This window comes from Protopterus annectens, chromosome 9.part0, assembly GCF_019279795.1.
Source record: "Protopterus annectens isolate FY-2018-M chromosome 9.part0, PAN1.0, whole genome shotgun sequence".
Lineage (NCBI taxonomy): Eukaryota > Metazoa > Chordata > Ceratodontiformes > Protopteridae > Protopterus > Protopterus annectens.
Genome location: NC_056743.1, coordinates 171,295,215 through 171,317,093, shown reverse-complemented (window position 1 = coordinate 171,317,093; position 21,879 = coordinate 171,295,215). Strand labels below are relative to the sequence as shown.

The window sequence follows — 21,879 nt, the reverse complement described above, 5'->3', positions numbered from 1 at the left end:
GAACACATTTTAAGGACAGGATTCAGGGACATGGAATCATCTAGACCTGCTGGTTTAAAGGATCGTAATTCAAGAATCCAACTTTGTTCTCTAGCTTCAGTGATGTTCTTAACATTTCCCCCTCTAACACCTAACTTAACAGTCTCCAAAAAAAAAAAAAAAAAAAAAAAATCTTGAACGTATGGTGCGCCCTTGACTTCTGGACATGTACAGCAAGTGCATTAGTGTTTCTCACATTCCCGATCTCACCTAAGTGTTCAAGAATCCTATCTTTGAACAAGTTCAGATATTTTAGTTTTTCATAACTTATTTTCACATTCATGGATTCCCTTGGAATATTTCCACTGTACTCCTTCCAGTTTAATTGTGCTTGTTTTCTTAAAAGGTTTCCATTTTGTTATTCCATACTCAAGTTTGTATCTAATGCAATTAACAATGACTTCATCACTTTCGAGTTTAGACTTTAAAAAAAGGTTTTATACAACATATAGTTCTATAACTTTCATTAGCCAACTGGTTAATATTATTACAAATACTCAAAGCTGGATCTATCCATATACCCAGGTCCTTAAATGAATCTACAGTTTCAATCACTGTGCGCTATTTTAAATATTCACCTTTCAATTTACATCTCCCAAATCTAACATGCTTAGTTTTTGATGCAATTGTCAGTATATCACTCTCCTGTGCCCAAAAGGTCAATTTAGTCAAGTTCTTTTGCAGACATAACTTACTTGTGACACGTGTAATCAATTTCACGTCATCTGCACGCAGACTGCAGAACACCTCAGATGAAACAGTTAGGTTTGAAGGATGCAATCTAAACAAGTAAAGGCCTAGGACAGACAGAGCCCTGTGGGACACCCTGACTGTAACCAAGAGTTTCACCTGTCCAACTGCTGTATGATACTTGCCATGTCCTATTTGTAAGCCATGCAGCTATCCTTCTTTCTGCTTTTCCCGGTTAGGGGTCGCAACAGCGGATAACCTGTCTGCTCATGATTGGCAGTGGAGTTGTACGGTGTCGAGTTGACAGCCTGGCACCCAACCTTCCACAGAAGGCGCGCACACACTCACGCCTAGGGCCAATTTAGAGTGTGCAATCCACCTACAGCATGTCTTTTAGATGTGGGAGGAAACCGGAGCACCTGCAGGAAACCTACATGACCACAGGGAGGACATGAAAACTCCACACAGAAGACACCCCAGCTGAGGATCGAACCAGAGAACCTTTTGCTGTGAGGCGGCAATGCTAACCGCTGCACCATCGCAGCTGCCCAGCTATCCATCTTATCAAGAGTAAATCAATATCTAGTTGTACTAATTTATTGATCAGTGTTTTGTGTATGAACTTGTCAAATGCTGAAGTTAAATCTGTACAGATTACATCACAGCACAGTTCTTCATAACTATTATATTGTTACAGGACATGTTACAGGTGGCAAATACATCTATTTTCAACATATGCATGCTGATATATGGTTTCAAGTCCCAACCTATCCAGTTCTGACAATAACTTATCCAATATTTTTTGTCAAAAAGTTTTGTTTTAAAATGTCTGATGAAGTGCCTTGGAAGGCACGAAAGCGCTAACCTACCTGTTAATAAATAGTTTGGATTGAACGATCGCCTTGTTTGTTGCCTTTCTGCTTGGATATTAGTTATCCAATATTATCTTCTCCATTATTTTTCCAAAACATGAAAAAAGACTTAAGGGTTTAGATGATGGCCTGTTCCCCTTCCCCCTTAAAAGACAGGTTTAATAAGCACATATCTCCAATCTTGAGGAATCGGCCTATATTTATACACCCTAGTGAATAATAACTATAATGGTACCATAAGCTCTTACTGAAGTGTTATCACGTCATTATTACTAATTCCATCTCATTCATGTCCTTTTTTTTTTTAAGATCCAGTTTGCACAGTTATTTTTCAGCATAGTCTAACTGGATTCCAGCATCAGAGGTTACCTGGATGTCATTAAAACAACTTATCACCCCCCTTTCTGGAGCCAGTTTTGCATAAGATTTTGTAAACATATCTATAATCTGTTGTATCTGAGAATACATTTTAGAATCTACACAACAGTTTTTTTTTTAATCTGTATGTCTTTACTCCTTTCACATCTCAACTATAAAATGTTTTTCTATTATGCTGAATACCTTTATACAAATTCTCATGTATGAGAAATGTTCAAAATTTATAATTATACCTCCAAGGAAATTAAAAATGAATTTTTCACCTTATTTTGCAAGGGGTTTAAATTTGTCCCCACACAAGTTCCAGATTTAGCTGATGTCATGGTGAATGTACATCTCTATACCAGAAAGTTAAATTTTCAGGTTATGTTCCCTGGGGCCAGCCCCGATTCCATTAGTATCTATCCAAGAGGTGGAGTCAAGAAAAATAGTACATACAACCCACCTTTACACCCCCTGGTAAGTACCTATGAAAAGGTTAAGGAGGACATATATGATTTATGGGCAGAAGAAAATAGGTTTTATTCTAATTTGAATTTACAGGAAAGGATTTTATTGAAGGAATTGAAGGCTGATAGGACTCTTAGGATTACGGCTCCAGGCAAAGGGGGTGGCATTGTCCTTTTCAATACTGATGACTATATTAACATCATGCAGGGGATGTTATTTGATGAAAATTACCTCCAGGTTTCAAAATAACAAATCAATATAGATTATCAATGTATAGATGGTTAGTTGGAGGAATATTTATTAGAACAAAATTTCGTTTGAAACCTATAATTTTCTTCATGTGCATCTTAAGGTTCCTGCTTTTTTTGGTATACCTAAAATCCATACAAGTATTTGCTACCCACCATTTAGAACTATTGTGGCGGCCAGTGGGTCTAAAACACACAATCTGGCTGTCTTTGTGGATAAAATGTGTAGACATACTTTGGAGGGGATACCACATATTTAAAATGATTCATGGGACTTTTTGGGACAGTTAAAACCAGAGTTATGGTCTGATGATGTAATTTTTTTAACTATAGACATTCAGGATTTATTTACATGTATACCTAGGACTGAAGGGATGGAACTCTTTGAAGATATTTTACAGACATGCTCCACTTTAGACCATGGACAACTACAACTGGTTTGTGAAATTATTGCCCCGTGTTCTAGATAACAATTTTATATATTTAGAGGGTGAGTACTATCAACAAATCAGGGGCGTTGCCATGGGAGCTGCCTGTGCGTGCCCATTTGTATGCCAACTTGGTCCTGTTAGGTTGGGAAGTACAATGGGTGTTTAACAATAAATTTCGGGCTGACATACTCATGTATCAAGGATTCCTGGATGATATTTTTATTTTATGGAAGGGGAAGGAAGAAGATATACCACTTTTTATAGAATATTTCAATCAAATTGCATCATTTTTGAAGTTTACCTATAAGGCGAATAGATCAGAGATTAGCTTTTTGGATGTGAGAATTTCCAAGACCAAAAAGGGTTTTAAATCCAATGTAAATTGCAAACAGATCTCCTGTAATGCTTATCTGAGTCACCACCCTAGAAATCAGAAAAAAAGCATAGTTAAGGGTCAGGCAATTAGGTTGCTAGAATGACCTCAGATAGAGAAGATGTAACAAATGGGTTTGGATTTTTGAAGAACATGTTTTTTGAGAGGGGTATCCCCCCCCCCATATAGTAGAACCCATCATTGAGGAGGTTCTTGGTGAATGGGGGAAGAGATATAAGCCCCTATTGGGCAGTGCAAGTGCTGTGATTGGACCCACGATGGATGAAGTTGGGAATGGAATTGATAAATCTGGGGATGTACCAGAACAGGACAACCTTTTGAATTCTAATATTAGAATTTACAATCAGGCATGTGCTATTCAACATAGTCTCTTGTCTAATCAGATTTTATAGAAAAACTGGGGTACATTCAAGGTGAATGAGGTCTACAAGAAAGTCGGTGAGAAACCAATTTTTTCTATGAAGATTGGTAACATTAAGTTAAACTTGGAGAAAACTAGGATGGATGGGGCCCATGATGGAGGAAATACTAAACCGTGTGGACATTATTCACAATGTGGATATATCCTCAGGTTCCTTCAGTAACCTTAAATAATAGAATTGGAAGTGTCATATATTTGAGGAAATTGAATTGTCACACTAACGAGATAGTTTATATTGCATTGTGTAACACCTGTGATGGGTTCTACATCGGGAAAACAGAGAGCCATGAAATGTAGGATATATGAGCATTTGTATGAAATCAAACACCAAATGGAAACAAACGCCCTCTACAGACATAATCAGGATTGCAGCTGACACACTGGTTTTAAGTTTGACATTGCTGATTCAGTGAGTTTGGATGTGAGAGGTAGGTGAATGTCAAAACCATATATGTAAACGGGAATTAATGTGGCAGCTCAGGTTGGCTGCAAATTTTCACCCTGGTTTAAATGATTATATATCCATATTTCCAGTTTTAAAGGAAAGGGCCAACCAAATTAGATAATGTTTATAGCACCATTTAAAGACAAGTCTTAGTCCATTGACACTAGTATATCAACTGTTCTTGAACTGAATATACTTTTACAACAATGTATTATTTTACATAGATAAAACTTTTTATTCAGATTGATGAAATTATGAATTACATAAATGTACATATATATATTATATATATATATATATATATATATATTTTTAAATGTATGAGAATTTTACTTATGAATTATATATATATATATATATATATATATATATATATATATCTACCTGACATGGTCGACAAGCCATTTGATCGACTTTTATTTGGTCGACAATTCATTTGGTCGACAAGCAGTTTTTATGTGGGGGGCTGTGCCCCCCACACCCCCCCCTAACTATATATATCAACTCCAGGGTTGCACAACATTGGGGAGGGGGACAAATCTGCCTGTCGACCATATGAATTGTCGACCAAATAAAAGTCAATCAAATGGCTCGTCGACCATGTCAGGTAGACCCATATATATATATATATATATATATATATATATATATATATATATATATATATATAATGTACCCATATTTTATGTTTAGAATTAACATTTGTTACACTTGGCACTTTAAATGTTTAAAGGCTGACTAATTAGTTAATTGTTTGGTTTGCAGTTACTGGTGGGAGAGTATTTAAATGTGGAACATTTTTTGTCAGTTGTTCTGATGAAGTAATTTTATTGTGATGAAAGCGCTTAACATGAATTATTTTGGATGATTTTATTTATTTATTTTATTAAAAAGTAGTATCCACGTTTCCTTTGGTGCTTTCGTCTATACACTCCAACAACTATTATATGTTCCAGGGTTGTCTTTATTGTCAGTTACACAGTCCATAGTATTGGTGTCATCACTGAACATGTAACAACTACAGGTCTCATAAGTATCTTTAATCCCTATCATACCACCTACACCTGATTTTTTGTTAGAATGTCTGTTACAGTAAAAACATTTATACCTTGACAGTAGAATTTGTTTCCAGTTATTGTTCTTTAACCATGTTTCATAAGCAACATCAATTTTGTGAGAACGCACCAAAATTTCCACTAAAAAAATTCTTGGAGCAGTAATAACAAAGTTTTAATAATCATCAGAGATGCATCAAATGCTGCTATGTGTGAACTGTTAAATTTTCAATCCTGCTTTGTGTTTGTCAAATATTGCAAATATCTGCTGCAAAAGTTATCTTCCCTAATCTTGACAAATACACACCGTCTTGTCTGAACACACGTGCTCAAAATTAGGCTCAGATGTTCAACACATTTCCATTTTTTAAAAACAGAACCTTTTTTTCATGTAGGTGTTTACCCCCAAATTTTTTTCATTCACAGTGACCCAACTCTGCTTTTTACATGCTATTTGTGAAAAATATGCCCCAACGCCAGTACAAGCTATACTACATAAACAGGGCTCCAAGCTCCCTACAAACAGAGAGTCCTTGCGGATAGGATCACTGGTACAGAACCGATATAAATAAAAACAGATTCGTACTTCCTCACATTAAGGTGTTCTAAGGCTTGTCTCACATCATCTATTTGTGCTCCTGACAAGCATAACTCTATTTAATGGTCATTATCTTTCCTGTAAATGTACGTAACAGTTAAATAAGAAAAGTTAACTCCACAAAGCGACCATTCGAGTCACCAGGGTTCTGTGGTAGGACCTCTCCTGTTTGACATATACATTTCTGACGTAAAAGCCAATACTAAAGAGCTCTGGCTAAGTTTTGCAGAAGACAGCAAACTAGTAGCATTCATTGAATCATAAATGACCTAGTCATCCTACAGGAAGGTTTGTCCCAAATAAATAACTGGTGTCAAAATCACGGACTAAAACTAAATGCCAAAAAATAAATTACTGTATCCTTTGGGAAGTCATCTACTCCAGGGAAATACCACATTAACAATACACCCCTAACCAGCTGACCCAGTTGTTTCAGACTTGGGAACTTAAGTGGACAGTGTCCTAATTTTTGACCAATATGTATCCATTGGTGTAAGAAACTCCTTCTATAATTCACAGCTTATAAACAAAGGGATTCTGTCTGGATCTAGGGATGTCATTGTCCCTGTTTATGCAGTCATTTGGACAATCATTGAATATGATACTCCCTTTGGCATATGTCTGTCCAGACACTCAAGCAACAACTAGAAAGCCCACACTGACATCTTACTAAAGGGACACCAAGGCCTAAACAACACTTTCTACATGGACCCACTGATAACGAGTCACTATACTCTGTATCTTTGAGACTGCTAAGAAGTGACCTTTGTCTGGCATAAAGGCATCCACCGACCCAGTACTGATGGATTTATGGCACATCAGCAAGTCAAATGGCACCAAAAATACTTTGTCTAGGGATCTAAACCTCTTCTGCAACATCTACAAAACTGCTTGGAGAGATGAAAAGTCAGCAAGCAAAGGAGAGAAGGAGTGCTGAAATTTAATTCATCCTCAAGTCTTGGTGTGTACCTTCGAAAGGTGGACCCTGTTTTTCACAAATTCTCACCAAGGCAACACTGATATATAGACTGTATTTACATAGCATATATCATGGACAGAAATAAGTAAAAAAAGAAAAGATATCTGTGTGCACAAGTCCCAGGAAAAAAAAAAAAGTGCCCAATCCTGGTATGCACACTGGTGCGTGCCAGGACAGGAAAAAATGACAGTGTAGCATCCTCAAAATCCAGAAACATTCCTACAATAGGGCCAGGCCAGGCCCAAGGGGAGGATGGCCCCCCCTGTTGTAGAAAGCAGCAGCAGTCTGCAAAAAAATCACAAACTGATAGGCCAAAGAAGAGCCATAAAGACAATAGAGTGGACTACTGAGGAGAAGAAAAGAATTAAGTAATGTTACTATTATGCAAAAAGCCCAGAATTATCAGACAGAGGATATACAAAGAAATTAAGAGAGAAATTAGAGGAAAGAAAAATATTTTCACAGGAAAAACTGTCAGAAGCTTCAAATAAAAATTTGCGTTCGTTAATACAACAGATTTTTGAAAAACAGTATAGATCAAGAAACTTTGATCCGTTTGGAAAAAGAAGCATCTAAGTGCAAAAATGTAAGTAACAAAACCTAGACATTTTTGAAAAGTATAAAAAAGAAATATGGACATGGGAAAGACAGATGAGATATGGTGCAATATTTATGCAAAGGAGAAAGCCAAGTTAACTAATACAAAGAAATCAGTCACAAAGATATTCCAAGAGAAATATAGGCAAAAGCATCCAGATATGGAAATTTTCACAATAAAAAAAATGAATATCACAAAGATGGAATGTGGAAAAGAAGATTAGTAAAGTAGAAGTTAAGGAAATAGAAGTTGAAGTTATATGCATCTGTGGAGCGAAGGATTTAATGTAGAAAGTCCAACACAGACTGTATCACAGCATGATGTGGAGAGTCCCCAAAGTAAAGAGAAGCAGGAAAATCAGGAGACGTCTGAAAAAGAAATATGGACATGGGAAAGAAAATTACATTTAATATGGTGTAGTATTTATGCCAAAGAGAAAGCAAAACTAACTAATACAAAAAGAGCAGCACCAAAGATATTTGGAGAGAAATACAGGCAAAGGAATCCGGATATGAAAAACCATACAATACAAAAAATAAGAAGATAAAGAGGAAAAGGAGATCAGTATTGGAGAAGTTAAAGAAATAGAATTTGAAGTTATAGAGCACCTGCAAAATGAAAGATTCCGTGTAGAAAATCCAATGCAGAAAGCACCAGAACAGGCTAGACCAATGGATATCCAAATTAAGGGGAAACCAGTGAAAAAGGAAGCAATTGGTCAGGTGTCATATCAAGATATTTTGGAGCCTTCCACAGGAAACCAGTATAAACATTCACAAAGCTAGACAGCAAGGGAAGGAACAGGAGACTGCGGAAACTCTGATGCAGACAACATTGAGGAGTGATAGGCCAGTGAGTTCCCATATGACAAAGCAATGAATGGCACAGGATGAAATCAAAGATAAGGTGCCACAGGAAGATTCTAATGAACTTTCTATAGAATGCCCGCAGGAAGTGAAAAACAAGGATGTACCCTTAGTCTGGAAGAAAATGAACTAAGGGAAGAGTTGCTTGATTTAATGGACATAGATGCATAAAATCAATTAAAGAAATACACTGCAGAAGGTCAATAAAACCCTCAAATGTCAGAAGTCTAATAAAACAAATGAACACAGTAATTAGGACTGTCCATAGAGATCCATGCGATGGAACAGAAGTAAACAGGATATGTTACTGTGCAGCTAAATTAATAACTGATAAAGTTCTACCACAAGAGCACAGTGTAGTAAGGCAAAGGAAGAGGAGAAATTGAATACCATCATGGAAGTATTGAACAGAGAAAAATATAAAGCAATTAAGACAAGAAGTGTCACTATTAGAAGACTACTGAACAGGGGAATAGAGCAACAAAAATACTAAGAAAGACAGATGTGATAAAAGCAGTGCACAGTATTAGAACAGACCAGCATCTATCATGCACCATCACAAATAATAAATTAAAAATGTCAGCACTTGACCCAAAAAAAGTTTTATAGAGAATTGGGAAACAGCATAAAAGGAATTGAAAGACCACCAAAAAAAGAAGAAATATATGCATTTTGGAGAAGTACCTATGAAGATCCTGTGGAACACAACAAAGATGCTAAATGGATAAAAGTAGTAAAAGAAAGAATAAGTTTAAGGGTACAGGATATGAAATGGGATGAAGTAACAGCCAGAGAGATTGAAACAAAGCTAACAGCAGCCTCTAATTGAAAAACCCCAGGCCCAGATGCGGTGCCTAATTTTTGGTTAAAAGTATTAACATCTTTGCATGAAGATCTAGCCATAAGTAAGAACTATTTATATGCGCACCCCAAACAGACACAAATCTGGCTAACAGGTAAAACAATGTCCTACTTAAGAGTGAACCTGCAACCTACACCAAAAAATTATAGACCAATAACATGCCTTCTAATGACGTATAAACTATACACAGGAATTGATGCTGACAGAGTCTATAGGGATTTAGAATAAAATTCAATTATGGCAGTAGAACAAAATGGCAATAAAAGAAAGTCATATGGAACAAAGGATCATTTGTTGTTGAATAAAGTCATAGCGGAGAACTATAAAAACGGGAAAAATCTAAGTATGGCATGGATTGACTACAAAAAAGCATTTGATTGTATCCCACATCCATGAATAAAAGATTGCTTAAAAATGTATAAGATATATCCTACACTGATCGACTATGTTACAATGACCATGAAAAAATGGCAGACCACTTTGCAATTAAACCATGATAAAGGAAAAATTATCATCCCAGGGATAAAAATTCAAAGAGGATATTCCAGGGTGACACACCGTTGCTGTTCTGCCTTACCCTTAACCCATTAAGCTGTTTACTTAACAGCTTAGGCCATGGCTACAATTTGGCTCCTAGAAAATAACATAGTCTAAAGACTTATCTTCTATTTGTTGATGATTTAAAACTGTAGAGCTAATCAGATGAGGAACTGAAAGCACAGCTGCATGTTGTCAAAACTTTCTCAGATGATATTAGAATGTCATTTGGCCTTGATAAATGTGCAAAAGCAACCTTTAAAGCAGGAAAACTGCAGCACCAGGAAAACATCAGTTTGGGACAAGAATGCGATATAAAAAAACTTGAGTAAGGAGGAGTGTATAAATACTTGGGAATTGATGAAGGATAAGCAACAAAACACGAACAAATGCGAATAAAACTTAGTAAGGAATATCTTAGAAGACTTAAATTAATCCTGAAAATATCACTGAGATCCAGAAACAAAATCCAAGCAATAAACCAATTTGTTCTTCTTGTCCCCTCTTACAGTTTTGGAGTGACTGACTGGTCCCAAAACGTGTTGGATAGATTAGATATTAAAAAAGAAGGATGCTTCATGCTCATCAAATGATCTATAAAAATCAGTGCATACCAAGATTATATATTCCCCATTCCAAAGGAGGGATGGGCCTCCTTGAAACTGATTACATGTACAGATCTGCAATTGTGGGACTCCACACATCTGCTGACCTCATGAGACCCAAACGTAGTGAAAGTTTTGAAACATGAGGAGAATAAATCTAAGACGACTTCCTGCTTAATCTAGCAGAAGCATTTCACCATCAAGCAGAAAAGGAAATCGGACTGGAAGTGGATAGAAATCAGGCAGAAAATGAATGTGCTAACAAACAAAAAAGAATATAAGGTGAAGGATCAGATGAAAAGGCAAGAAATGTGGAAAATGCATAAATATAGTTCCAAGTATAGAAAACTTCTTGAAGAACCTCATGTTGCTAAGGAATGAATGCAGGAATGGTTAAGGAGAGGTGTACTGAAACCAAGAGATGAAAGGTTAATATTGGCAGCTCAAGATCGTGGGCTACATACACGCTGGTTTACAAAGTCAAGTGAACATGTGGGAGAAACAGAGAAATATAGGTTTTGTAAAACCGAACTGGAAACAGTTGCACACCTCGTTGCTGGTTGTGACAGACTAATGGCAGGAGGACTATAAACTGAAAGGCGCAACAATGTGGCGAGACTGTTGCACTAGGAATTGTGCAAACATTATGGTTTTGAAGTGGCTGAACAACACTGGAAACATCAGCCACAAAGCATCACAGAAAATGATTAAGTCTACATTCATCACATGGGATCATCCATTACCAACAATTCAAAATATAGATGCTAGGAAACCGGATATACTGGTCCAGGAAAAGAGGGCAAGAGTAGCACTGATTACTGAAATCTCCACATCCAGTGTCCTGTGCACAGAGAGACAAGGTTATACAATATCAGGATCTGCAAGCAGAAATGAGAGCAAAGTGGAAGAAAGATACCCAAATAGTTCCAATAGTAGTAGGAGTCATTACTGGGCTCAATGCGGGTGCTGCAAAGAGCACTTTTGGCTGAAATCACACAGCGAAACAATACTAATTTCATGAACTTTAATTGTACTTTGACTTAGGAATGGGGTCTACTCCCATCATGGTATTAGAAACCCAAAAGACTTTTTTTTTTTTTTTTTTTTTTAATTAAAGGGACAGGTATATCTTACACAGGATGCTGCTGCTTTAGAACAGACCCCCCCGTCCACATAAAACAAAGTTAATCCCAGTCCATATTCAAGCTCAAACTGGATCTATGGATGAGAGACAGAAAATTTATCCTAGGACCACCCCGTACTACTAAATGGACAGAAGCATCTCCTAAATACTTTAATTCCATGCTTGGATCCCCTCAAATTATCTATGGTATGATCCTAGTTATTACCATTAGGAGAAATATATAATTATTGACCATGGGATGGGCAAGACCAATCTCTAACCAAATGGGATTGTATAATTTGAGCACAAAAAAAGGGAAACTGTTTAGGCCTGAAATGGCCTACAAGGGCAGCTAACACAGTACTTATCTATGAACCTATAAAAGGGATACACTCACAATTAGCATATAACTGCTGACAGTGACAGAAGGGACAAAGAACAGAAGACCCACTGAGAGATCGATGAGAAGACCAGCATATCGTAGCCCCAACTCACAAATGCCACAGGGCTGCAACATAGGAGGAGGGGCTGTCGCAGTCCCTTCAGGACACCACCAACCTAAAAACACAAGTGTGTTACAGCACCCCAGGGAACAAGGCAGCATTTACACCCAAGACAGGGCAAGAACTGCATTTCCACACAAACTACCTAGCATAGGTAACCTGCTTTTCACCCCCCCCCCAAAAAAAAGGAAAGGGCAACTGGCTGAGGAAGCCATACCTCAATCTAGAAAGGACAACTACTGCACTGAAGCCAAAAAGGCCTTGACTACCGAATGTGGCAAACATAGAACTACAAATGGCACTTCCATATAGGAAGCCTAATCCTTCCCATGAGTCACAAACAGAAAACAACTGCTCCTCAGAGTATGCATAGGGGTTCCTAAGTAGCTATGGTCAACAGACAGACAACTAGAGAGACAGATGGACCTCCACAAATCGACTGCAATCCTTAACCTAACAGCATTTTCCCAAGCAAGAGAGACTCTAGCAAAATAAAACCGTCCCACCCAATTCCAAAAGGGATGTTCTGAGCTACATCATCCTAAGCAGCAAGTGGCAGATGCCAAATGCCTTAGCCACATCATCTACCAAGTGCAACAGAATGTGTAACACTAGAAGCTCATTTGAGCAAACTAGTACAGTGTTGAAAGAGAAGTCCTTGCTGATTTCAGAGTCTGGGAAAAAGATTTAGCTTACCAAGTACAAATACCAGTAGGAAAGGATGGGACCAGGTGAGATGAGATGTATCGCAGTACAGGAGCCTGACTGCTAAAATGGAGTACCACCATCATCTTTCTTATGCTTGAGCCGGTCTGTCAGCTAGCTGGGTAGGAGGGGATGAAAAGAATGTGATATCAGGGACTGCAAGTGACCAGCTACGAGTACTCAGAAGTTAGCCTTGGGATGGAGCTTAGAAAAACACCACTTCACACTGTAAGGGCTGATACAAGGCATAAGCAATTTAGGATGCTACAGCAGCAAAGTAAGGCTGCCTTCCAGGAAGATAATAGGCTTAAAAAACAAATCTCTGATAAAAGAATGCCTGGGGGTCCTGTGGACTCGTGGCCTCTGGAAAAGTATGGATAGGTCTGCAAATTTACATATGCCTTATGTCCCCAAAGGCCAGGTCCTTCAAGCAGAAGCTTAACAAATCCTAGAGTTCATGGGTCTCTTTCATCTAAGGACCTTCTCCATCATCACACTTCCAAGAGCAGGCAATAGGAAGGGGGAATTTTGTACCTCCTAACAGCTCCAAAAATAGCATCAATCAAGTGCTTTTGTGAACATCTGATGGGCACATATGTGGTAGTCAGAACATGGTCAGCACATAGGAAGAAAAGGCTGTACTGAGCCTGGCACTGGCAATGAAATGAGATCTATGAAGGTGAAATTCCTTAACTTTTTAGCTCATAGGAATGTAACTAAACCTCTAATAAATTTGGGTGATCCTTTTCCTTGTGAAGGTCAGGAAGCAGTTGAAAATGCAAACTTACCTCTGGGAGGATCAAGTCCCAGCCAATACTATCCACCTAGCAAAATTGTAGGTGTATAAACTCTGGCATAACCAAATGACATCAAAGGGGGGGAGGCCTTTGCAATAGTCCCTGCAAGTATTATTTATCCACCATATGTAAGATTCAAACACTTTCAACATCGCAAGAAATAAAAACACAAGGCCATGTAAATGCAGGAATACTGATGGCAATGGATTCAGAATCAAACTGTGCAAGCAGTGAACAGTTAATAGGCAAGTACCAAGCAAACATTTCAAACCTACTCAAAAGTTCTCAAAAGCATCAAGGAGAAAACGAACTGGAGGGGACAGACAAGGGACAAGCACACAATGTCACTGAAGCATGACAATCAGTACATTCATCATTATGGGTACACATCTCTTCCCAAGTGCAAAAAAATCCAGAATACAGATGTCAGTTTCTGACTGGTGGAGAGGATAAATCCAAATATAGCCCTCATTAATGAAGGTCTTTGATGTTGTGTCTTAAAGTAATTTTTGTCTCACACAGTGTTTATATTCTGTGCCTCACCTTAGGTGTACTGTGAAAGGATCCTTAAACCAGTCAAATTCACTCCAGTTATTATATGAATGAATGAATACATAAACTAACGGCAAAAATGTAACTCTACATCAAAGGATAAGCAGCACAATGTAGAACACGTGTGGACCTCTATTTTATTTGCAAAACGAGCATGTACATGTCTACTCATGCATATGGACAAACCACTTGCACAAAGACATTAAGAATTTATTAGGACTCTAGCTATCTTATAAACAGTAAATTCTGCAGCTCTGAGTCTGCATGAAATGCTGTCAAGCAATGTCAAATACAGCACTTACCAATGACAACAAGTTAAGAAATACACCTGCGTGTTTCCTTATCAGGTTATACGCCTGACAACAAAGATCCACAAAAAGCTGAAAACGGCTGGTAGGTTTTTCTCCACCATTAATGACATAGGCCATGTCTGAAGTTAGTACAAATGGAGCTCGATCCCTAAAGGAAAAGGAAAAATAGCATGCTGCTTTATAAATCTTTCCCATATTTTAAATGAAAATGTTAATTCAGAAAGAAAATAAAGTAAAATGCTAAGCCAATCCTGTCAAATGCAAGGTATAAAATATGGTTCCTACCATTTCACGCTCTGTTGCTCATCATGAAAACAGTAAAAAAATGCAAGAATAAGAAGCACAACACAATGGACCTTTGATAAAGATATTCTCCAAAACACAGGTTCAGATTCAAGCTGACCTCAAAGCAAACCCTGAGTACATACCATCGATTAAAACCCAAAGACAAAAGATTAGCAGTGCCAGTTTATAGTTATTAGCAGTCTGTGGCAGTAGCTATTCACAGTCAGAACCAAAAGGTAGAAGAAAGTGACTATTAGTAGGAGTGTTTCAGTGCCAGTGCTGGAATGACATTCAGAAGACTGTGTCCTATTCCTACACCAAGTGCATAGATTCAATTTAAAATACTGACCCTGGAATGCAGCATTTTGGGGGAGGGGGGACTCCTGCAGTGCCATCCTTTGGATGAAGCACTAAAACAAGGTCTCATCTGTCTGGACTGGCAGTAGCTCAGGTAACAATTTTTTTTTTTTTACTATAAATGTTGTGGGACAGGTAAGAGCATCTGATAAAGATATGTACACATTTATTTGCATCTGTTAACAACTTTTCTCAACTACATACAGTTTTACAATTTTACATATCGCAATCCTTTCTTTTTTATCCCATAACGTTTTGCCGTATCCAAAACTGCTTTCTTTTAATCATTTCAATTAGCTTCTTTTAATCCCAAATGTTTGTTGTACAATACCTCACTGCCTCCTGCATAGTTGACAGGTAATTAGCTTGTAATGTGAAAAAGTGCAACTGGTCATGTTTGAAGCATCTTTGTTTTACAATTAATTTCATTCATAATACTCCTCACATTAAAGCTGGAAGTGTCTTTGCAAAAAATGAAAACTAAAGTGCATTGTTTCATTGTTTACTCAATTCTTCTCTATAACCAAACCCACAAATGATGTTACAGAGTTTGTTACTTACACTTGCTTCAAGACACAATCAATACACTAAGTGCATTGCTTCTGCAAATGTGTTGAGATATGCAACTATCTTTAAAGAAGCAATTAACTTTCTGTCTGAACACATGGAATCCAGGCTGAAAAATACTTATCTAAATACCACAATGTCTGAATTCATGGTCTTATACATACTTTGCCTTAATACAACTTTTTCTTCCCATCCAAACACCCCCATATTTCCACAAAACATTGTTTCATCATGTTCTTGTACCATGGTCTTTTCACTTTTGTATTTTGTAGATTCACTTTCACTTAAATTTCTTTTTGGTACTCTCATTTCTCCTCCTCCGCCATCATGCACCTATCCCAGAACAATCAGGATTTTTCTAACTGTTTTCACTAGTAAGCTTCATCATAGAATACGAAGCTAACAAAACTATAGGGCCGATTTTTTTTTTAAGCCCAGACATGCTTCTCAGAAATATTAGAAAGGTATTGGTCCCATAAGTTATTTTGGGGGGCGGGGGTGGTATACAAAGCTGGGAGTGAGTGGTCAAGAATCTGCAAGATTCTTTTCTCTAAAGTAACACAGTTTCCAGAGCAGGGGCAAATCTGTGATTTACCATCCACTGATCCAAGTTTCACTTGAAGAAGTGCAGGGAAGAACTTCTCTTCAAATGGATGGGAAGCCTGTTTCAGAAAAGGGGCAGCCTTTGAGACGCATCTCTCCCTCCAGCATATCCTATGTAGGTCTCAAGTTTTGACCATCTTTAAATATGTAATGCATATGGAATGAAGCATGAACAGTGATAGGGTTTACCAATCCAATATTTTCTTTTCCATTCTTTAGATACACATTTTTCTTTTTATTCCTTAGCTATTAACATTTATACTTCCCCATGCATCCAAATACTACCACAGGCACCATTTATTTGTCCCCCTTCTCACACAACCTGCCTGACAGCTCCCTTACCTAATAAGAAACAGGCTCACTCATTCCTTAGATGGGGCAGGAGCCCAGCTGTGCATTCATTCCCTGTCCACGTTAAGAGCCCTATAGTCTATTCTTTCCTCTCAGGGAGTGTGCTAGTGGTTTCCATCATGTGGTTCCCCCGAGGCCCAACTTCTTCTTCCAGTGGCTGCTACCTTTGCTATAACACCACGGTTCTTAGCAAGCTCTCTACACATGCCTCCCACGTACCCAGTGACCCACCCTCTCAGGTATATTTGCATTGCAAGCAATACCAACCAAACAGCTGCTACTGCAATACTTGAATAACCCTGCTTTTTCATTGGTGCATCAGGTTATACCACTTGATCCTTTCTAGGACAGGTGAACTGGTGACATCCACACACTCCCACCCTTTCTTGCTATACTCAATCCAGCATTTGACTCACTAACTACACTGGAATTGTAATGAGTTGTAGCCAGGGCTACATATGTCTGTACAACAGGGTTGGGGCAAATGCACTTTTTTTTGCTAAAAGATAACCTGAAAATGTTTCACAAACTTAAAGCACTCTATTTTTATTTATTGTATGTATTAATTTTTCTAAATCAGTTTTTACATATCTTCTGTTATTTATAGACAGTGTGCAGGAAATGATAAGTCCTCTATGCCCTATATATTGTATGTAAACCAGCGTTCTGGCTTGCATTTCCAGAATGGAAGTGTACAGCCTTCCCGTTCTTTATGAACTGTGTCAGGTGCACAAAACACTCCCGCTTCTAAATTCATTCCTACCTCTACTCCTCTGTGGAGCAGACAGACAAAAACAGCAATCCTCTTATAACCACACAGTAAACACAAATAATACCTGCTCAATGTGGAGACAGAATCACCACTTTAATAAAGAAACAACAAATATTAAAACATTACAACCACAAAACTAAGCGCTTTCACCCTGTCTAATAGGGCTTTATCAGAGTCAATATAAATCACAGATTCACTTCATTTATACATACAATTAACTCATCACTAACATCATATCCTGGGGCACACCCCTAGCAACTTAATACAGAGCCATCCTAAATTTTAAAAATTATCCCAAGTTTACTCATCTTAGCCACAGCATCAATTATACATATAAAACTGAAAATAAAAAAAATTAAATTTGAACACTTTAAATATTTTAAATATGTAGTGCACTACATAGTAAACAGGGTGGCCACGGTGGTGCAGCGGTTAGTGTTGCCGCCTCACAGCAAGAGGTTCTCCGGTTCGATTCTCGGCTGGGGTGCCTTCTGCGCGTAGTCTGCATGTCCTCCCTGTGGTCGCGTGGGTTTCCTCCGGGTGCTCCGGTTTCCTCCCACATCCCAAAGACATGCAGTAGGTGGATTGGACACTCTAAATTGGCCCTAGGTGTGAGTGTGTGCGTGTGTGCCTTCTGTGGGAAGGTTGGGCGCCCGGCTGGCAACCAGACACTGTAAAACTCCACTGACAATCATGGCCGGACAGATGATCCACTGTGGCGACCCCTAACCGGGAAAAAGCCGAAAGAAGAAGAGTGCATTACAGAGTAAACATGTAAGAGTAACTATATAATATATAATTCTCAAGAAAAGAGCTGGTATGATATAAGTGGAAACAAAGGAACATTAGCAGAGTCACTTTAGGTCCCTTATGGTTTAATTGGCATAACAAAATATGCACATTTTTACACAGTGGTTAGGATTACAGCTTATCACATTAGAACAGTTCTTATATGTGGTGGTTTTTATGTTTTTTTGCGGGGCTTTATATAGTTACTCTTACATGTTTACTATGGAATGCACTACATATTTAAAATATTTCAAGTGTTCAATTTTAGTTTTTTTATTTTCAATTTTATATGTATATTTGATGCTGTGGCTAGGATGAGTAAACTTGGGTTAATTTTTTTTAATTTAGGATGGCTTTGTATTGGGTTGTTAGGGGGTGTGTCCAGGACATGTCAGTGATTAGTTAATCGTATGTATAAATGAAGTGAATCTGTGATTTATACTGACTCTGATGAAGCCCTATTAGACAGGATGAAAGCGTTTAATTTTGTGGTTTTAATATTACTTGTCATTTCTTTATTAAAGTGGTGATTCTGTCTTAGCATCGTGCGGGTATTATTTGTGTTTACTGTGCGGTTATAAGAGGATTGCCGTTTTGGTTATTGGTTTACCTGGATGTGTTTGATGTGGAAAGTACCACTATGGAAACTCTTATTAAAGAGTTAACATTATCAGTTCAAGAATTGTCTTCTAAACTTCTTTCCAATCGTGACGACCACAGGGATGATACAGTAACTAGCAAGCAAAGAGATACGTTCATTCTTCACAACCCTATGGCAACCATGAGACCGGACCACAATGAAGTAAACAGGGGAAACATCTCCCCAGTACATAGAGATGCAAATGGATTGTTCCAAGTACCGAAGTTTGACTTCAGGGCGTCTGTACGCAATGCTAATGGGCAGACGCTTTGGTTAGGAGGTCAAATCTCCAGTTTCAAATGCCTGTGTAGGAAATACAAGGCATTACAAATTGATAATGAATTTCTACAGAAATCCATCTCTATGAAGCAAGTTCCAAAGGGGTTGCGCCTTTGGAAATTTCTGAATGGGTCAGAGAATGGGTCGCTGATGCATCAAGAGCTCACAGAATTGTTTGACATAACAGGATTTGAATTAATGCAAATTAATTATCCGGGACAATGACCGTAAGTTGTCTAGCATTCAAAAAGAGATTCTAGAACTTAATACTAGCATTTCGAGTGCTTTACTGTTTAACAACATGTCTGAACAGTTTAACATGGCATTTACTGATTTGGACAAACATGAGTAGGCTTGCCATCCCTCCGTTTTTCCGGACTATCAGGAAATCAAACTGATTCTCCGGTAGTCCGGAAAACACTGTACAAACTCCGGTATTCTTTTTTTACAGAAAAGCATAGCAAATCAACCAAAAGCAGGCGGCGGGAACGAAAAAAGAGGGCGTTCCCGTTGATCGGCTGACTTACTATGCTTTTTTTTTACAGAAAAGCATAGCAAATCAGCCAAAAGCAGGCGTCGGGAACGAAAAAAGAGGGCGTTCCCGTTGAGTGATGCTGTCGTGACATCACAAAATAGGCGGTATGTTGGCGGGAGAGGGGGTGGGGCGGGCGGGGTTACTGGTGACGTGAGGGGCGTGGCTTGGCTCCGGTTTTAGCCGTGAACAAAGGTGGCAACCCTATCTTTAAGATGCCCTGCTTATCTATTACACACTCCTCAAACTTTTCTTTAAATGCTAACCACCACTCAGACTAGTTAACACAGAAATTACAATCAGATCACAATTATACCGACTCTTGTTTCAATTCACTGTTTATAGATTCTCAATCATTTCAGACCTCCATTTGTTTCTTCACTACTTTGAAACTCGCCCCAAATAGCACAATGGTCTGAGAAACCATCTGCTTTTCATAATCATCACCTTTACTCTGTGTGTGTGTGTGTGTGTGTGTGTGTGTGTGTGTGTGTGTGTGTGTGTGTGTGTGTGAGAGAGACAGAGAGAGTGTGTGTGTGTTTACATATATATCTTCTGATCACCAGGAAAGTCTAACTAGGCAGAAACTCCTTTTCATTGAAGGACAAGAGAGAAAAGCTCCACATATGCAGAGTATTTGATTTAGTACAATACTACTACATACAAAGTAGACAAAAATGCAAAGCAATAAGTCTACTGAAAAGAAAATACAAGTATACACTGGTATATACATAACTAGATTGAGCCCAACAGTGAAAAGCAAGAGTTACAGCAATAATTTGAGTGGATAGTACATTTAGATAAACAGTGCTATTAATGTATTGCATTTTTCTATTCTACCTGTATTTTAACATTTGGCTGCGAGTCGAGAGGTTAGTAAGCCCTATGGCAGGAGATGGTAGAGACTAGATGCCATACTGCATGACTACTACTGTCTTTACCTTTCCTTTATGTTGCATAAAAATAATTCTAATTCCCTAGTTCAGTTCTGTGTCTTAATTTCTTAACATGGTCTTAAATCCTACCCAATTCATCTTTTCATTCTTCCTTAAATTACTAAAAAAATCAACTGCAATAATTACTTCTATATACAATATTACAAATTGTTTTATTACTTCAAACATTTTATCCCACCTGTAATATCTGTATATTCATATACTGCAACTACTCTTAAGAGACCTGTTTTATTTATTTGTCCTTTGATAACCGGGAAAAGTATGACTGAGTCAATGCCCCATTTTCAGTGGATGCCCCGGGAGAAAAGCTCCACAGCAGATTCAAAACATTTAAACATTAGCTGATGAGTAATTATATATAAGGGGAGAAAAGCCCAGTAACAGACTAAATATGTTAGAATGAGCTGGGGAGAAAGACTCCACAAAAATGCACACAAAAAACATTTTAAAACAGATAAGTTGTTACACACAAGGGGAAAAATACAAACAGATTCAAATATATTTACAGAAATATTACTAGGACAAGTTGTAGTCAAGAATACAGTGTACTGCAATTAGCAAGACACACTAAAGAATTGTATAGCCTATGTCAAGTAAACTAAGATAGTTATTCAAAATATTGACTACATTTCTAATAATGTAAGGTGGGGAAATTAAGAGTATTCTGCTGCCAAAACAGATGAACAGAATGAGAGGAGGAGTAATGAGAAGGGGGAAAAAATTAAGCACATGGAAAGTGAGTTGATTATGATTACAAGGATAAGAATGTTATGGAGGAACACTAGGGGGGGAAATAAATAGCAGTAAGTATTGGCTGAAGAGGTTGAAGAGCATTTATTAGTAGTATGGTATCATTAAAGCAAGTTTCTTTTGATGTTAGGCCATTACCACCTGCTAAGAAATGGAAGTGTTAGTGAATTTAGAGTGAGAAAGGCATACTTATAAGTTAGTAGGTGGTGGGGTGTATATGTACAGTTTGAGGTGACAGACAGAAGTATTTTAGATTGGTTGACATTAGAAAGGTTGCTAGAAGGTTTAAGGGATAAGGAGGACAGAGTTCCAGGAGTGGGCTGCAGAACTGGAAAAAGGAGAGGTTCCTGCTGACAGGTGTGGTTTGTAGGTAGCAAGGAGCATTTTGCTTACAGACGTAAGAGGGCTAAGCAAGGGTGTATGCATGCATTACGTCTTGTAAGACTTTGCTTTGTTCTGGTTTGTATATTGATTTGTCAGTTAGGAGTAGTTAGATGTGAGTGAGTTGCTCATTTAGGGCTAAGCAGTGATGGGCTCTG

At 38.0% G+C, this 21,879-nt stretch overlaps 1 protein-coding gene across 1 annotated transcript in view; it reads right to left on the bottom strand.

The window, feature by feature from the left end:
- The window catches only part of PIK3C2A (phosphatidylinositol-4-phosphate 3-kinase catalytic subunit type 2 alpha), a gene marked incomplete in the record, with an annotated part of 1,553,204 nt that overhangs the window by 344,928 nt on the left and 1,186,397 nt on the right, over positions 1-21,879 (bottom strand). The window contains 1 exon segment of the mRNA XM_044082088.1: positions 14,451-14,607. Within this exon segment, the coding sequence (XP_043938023.1) occupies positions 14,451-14,607 (157 nt within the window).